Here is a 2,911-nt window from a genome sequence, read left to right on the forward strand (position 1 = left end):
GTCAGCCTGAAGGATGTGAATGGCTTGGTTACGTCGGAAGTCCTGGATGGCAGAGCGTTCTTCTTTGGATAGGTTCTGTTTAGGTGGCTTGGCGTCGGAGAGGGCATTGGTCACTTTGAGTCTAATTTCGTTGGCGGCTGCTTTGGAGAGAAAGCGGAGCTTGGGTTCGACCTGCTGTACTATGTCGGAGAAAGGGATCTTCAAAGTGACCAATGCCCTCTCCAACTCAGTCCAACAAAAGGAAAATCAACCAACAAATGCTGACCCTACACCGATCCGATGCACTACCCAAGGCACTCTACTTCCAACTCAGATCTTCTTCAGCCAAGTCACCTATCCTATTCGGACAACCCAAGATACACAAGCCTAACACTCCTCTCTGCCCTATCATCTCCACCCGCGGGTCACCCTGCTACAACACAGCACGCCATCTGGCCAACATCCTCCAACCACTCGTAGGCCAGACCCAGCACCATGCCACCAACTCCAAGCACTTCATAGACGTCATCTCCAAGACCAAGCTCCGGCCCTCCGACACACTCGTCAGCTTTGATGTCGTCTCCCTCTTCACCAGCGTACCTGTAGACCAAGCATGTGACATCATCAAGCAACGCCTGATCACCGACTCAGACATAGCATCCAGAACCAATCTCACACCAAACCAGATCCACGACCTCCTCCTCGCCTGTCTCAACTCCTTCAAATGGCGCAACAACTACTACAAACAACTACAAGGAGCAGCCATGGGTTCACCTCTCTCACCAATCATCGCTAACATCTTCATGGAACATTTCGAGCACCAAGCACTCAAGACTGCGGACAAACCTCCTTCACTCTGGCTCCGCTACGTCGACGACACCTTTGTCATCTGGCGCACAGCACACCCGACCTTCACCAGTTTCTCAACCACCTCATCCGCCAGCACCCCAGCATCAAGTTCACCATGGAGACCCAACGCGACAACTCAATTCCAATTCTAGACGTTCTCATCACTAAGACACCGTCTGGATTCCCATCTCACCAGGTGTACCGAAAACCTACCCACACAGACCGCTACCTCAATTTCCGCTCACACCACCACCCATCCGTCCACCAATCCGTCGCCGACACTCTCGTCAGAAGAGCCCACCAACTCAGCGACAAGGCACACTTACAACAAGAACTCAAGCACGTGACCAATGCACTAACCACCATCAACCATTACCCCAGAAGAAGGATCAATACTCAACCGTCCAGCCACCAACCCAGCACCAACAGCACCGAAAACCCATCCGAAACCAAGCCCATCACCACCATAGTACTTCTCTACATCGGCAAGACTTCACACCGACTACAACGCATCCTTCACTCTGCCAACATCCTCGTCAGACACCAATCCTCTCGTAAGTTACACTCCATCTTTCACTCTCACAAGGACAAGCACCCACCCAACAAGCAACCAGGTGTCTACAAGATCCCCTGCGACTGCGGCAAAGTCTACATTGGAGAAACCGGCCGAGACTTCGACACCAGACTCAAGGAACACAAGACCCACCACCGACGCAGCGACTGGGACCGATCCGCCATCGTCAAGCACGCACAACAAGAGAATCACCGCATAGACTGGGACAAGAGCCACCTAATCACCAACATCCGGCACTGGAATACCAGAAGGGTCAGGGAAGCCATTGAAATACATCAACACAACACTATGCCTCAAGACCCTGGCCTCCACATCAACAGCATCTGGCACCCAATCCTACGCCACCACCAAACTTCTAACCAATCCATAAGCAACCCGCCGTCCACCGTCACCCCACCAAGCTCTCCTACCCAACACAGCAGTCCTTTTGCATCACCAACTCAACCAGTGACTTTGCCGACGCACACACCGCCGCTACCGACACCTCGCTACAACCTCCGCCGACGACCCAACACCTCATCCATACACCAGGCCACCCACTCACTCCCGCCGAAGCTTGGCCGACGAGTCCGCCGACCATTACGCACAGAACGCCACCACTGATGTACCTACCACACCGCCGACACACACACACGCCGCCGTAACTCAGGCCGCCGTCTACACAACGCGTCCGCATACCACGCCCACTCGTTTCCTGCCAAAACCGCCGACCCACGCACAGAGCGCCACCTACGACGTCAGCCCGCCGTGACCGCCGGCCTAGAACTTTCCCCCAGGTGCCATGAGCCTAATTACATCAGGAGGGCTCAAGATATTCGTTCGACCCAACCCATTCAAATTTTTTTCAATTTGATGTTGCTGATTGACAAAACTGTATGAATATGATTCAAAATCTAACACTGATTCTAGAAATGGTAACTACTGAACTTCCTTCGACCAAATTGAGAAGATAAAAAAGTGACTTGGAACTATTTTTTTGACTGGCGGACTAATTAGGGCTATTTTACCGTTTGAGTCGATAAATTTGATCCATTCATAGTTATCTTCATAAATGGCAATTTATTTTTAAAATGAGCTGGCTACGCTACCCTTTCCTGGTCAGATATGGAATGCCAGATATATATCCTATCCAATGGTAGTAAACATTCCACCCTCTAATTTCACATTTATTTTTTATGAATTTTTCAAAAGTGCCATTTTAACACACAAGTCTATGGGGAATGTTTTACGCGCGTGGCACCTATATGGGAAATCCCTAGTAGTGGATGGAATTCCTGGCCAAACTCTTCAGTAGCAAACAATTTCTCACTGATATCAATATGTTTAGTCATCAAGAGGTGCAAAGAATTGATTTAATGGCTAGCAAGGCCATATCAGCTAAAGTTAGTAGGTCTGTGTATATGTAAGCCTATATGTAGACTGGTCAATGTATAGAGCGTCTATGCCTCTTTTTGTTCTGATTCATCATTGGTTTGTGTTAGTGTACATCACATACTTAATATTAGAAAG

The 2,911-nt window shown here is 49.7% G+C and overlaps 1 protein-coding gene across 1 annotated transcript; it reads left to right on the forward strand.

Annotated features, from left to right (window-relative positions):
• The first annotated feature begins 212 nt into the window (after positions 1-212).
• Positions 213-2,005, forward strand: LOC121419575. Its single transcript, XM_041614028.1, has 2 exons — positions 213-878; positions 923-2,005. Exons 1-2 carry the CDS (start codon positions 213-215, stop codon positions 2,003-2,005), a joined length of 1,749 nt encoding a protein of 582 aa, XP_041469962.1.
• Positions 2,006-2,911: the final 906 nt, after the last annotated feature.

The sequence above is a fragment of the Lytechinus variegatus genome, chromosome 8 (genome assembly GCF_018143015.1).
Source record: "Lytechinus variegatus isolate NC3 chromosome 8, Lvar_3.0, whole genome shotgun sequence".
Classification (NCBI taxonomy): Eukaryota; Metazoa; Echinodermata; class Echinoidea; order Temnopleuroida; family Toxopneustidae; genus Lytechinus; species Lytechinus variegatus.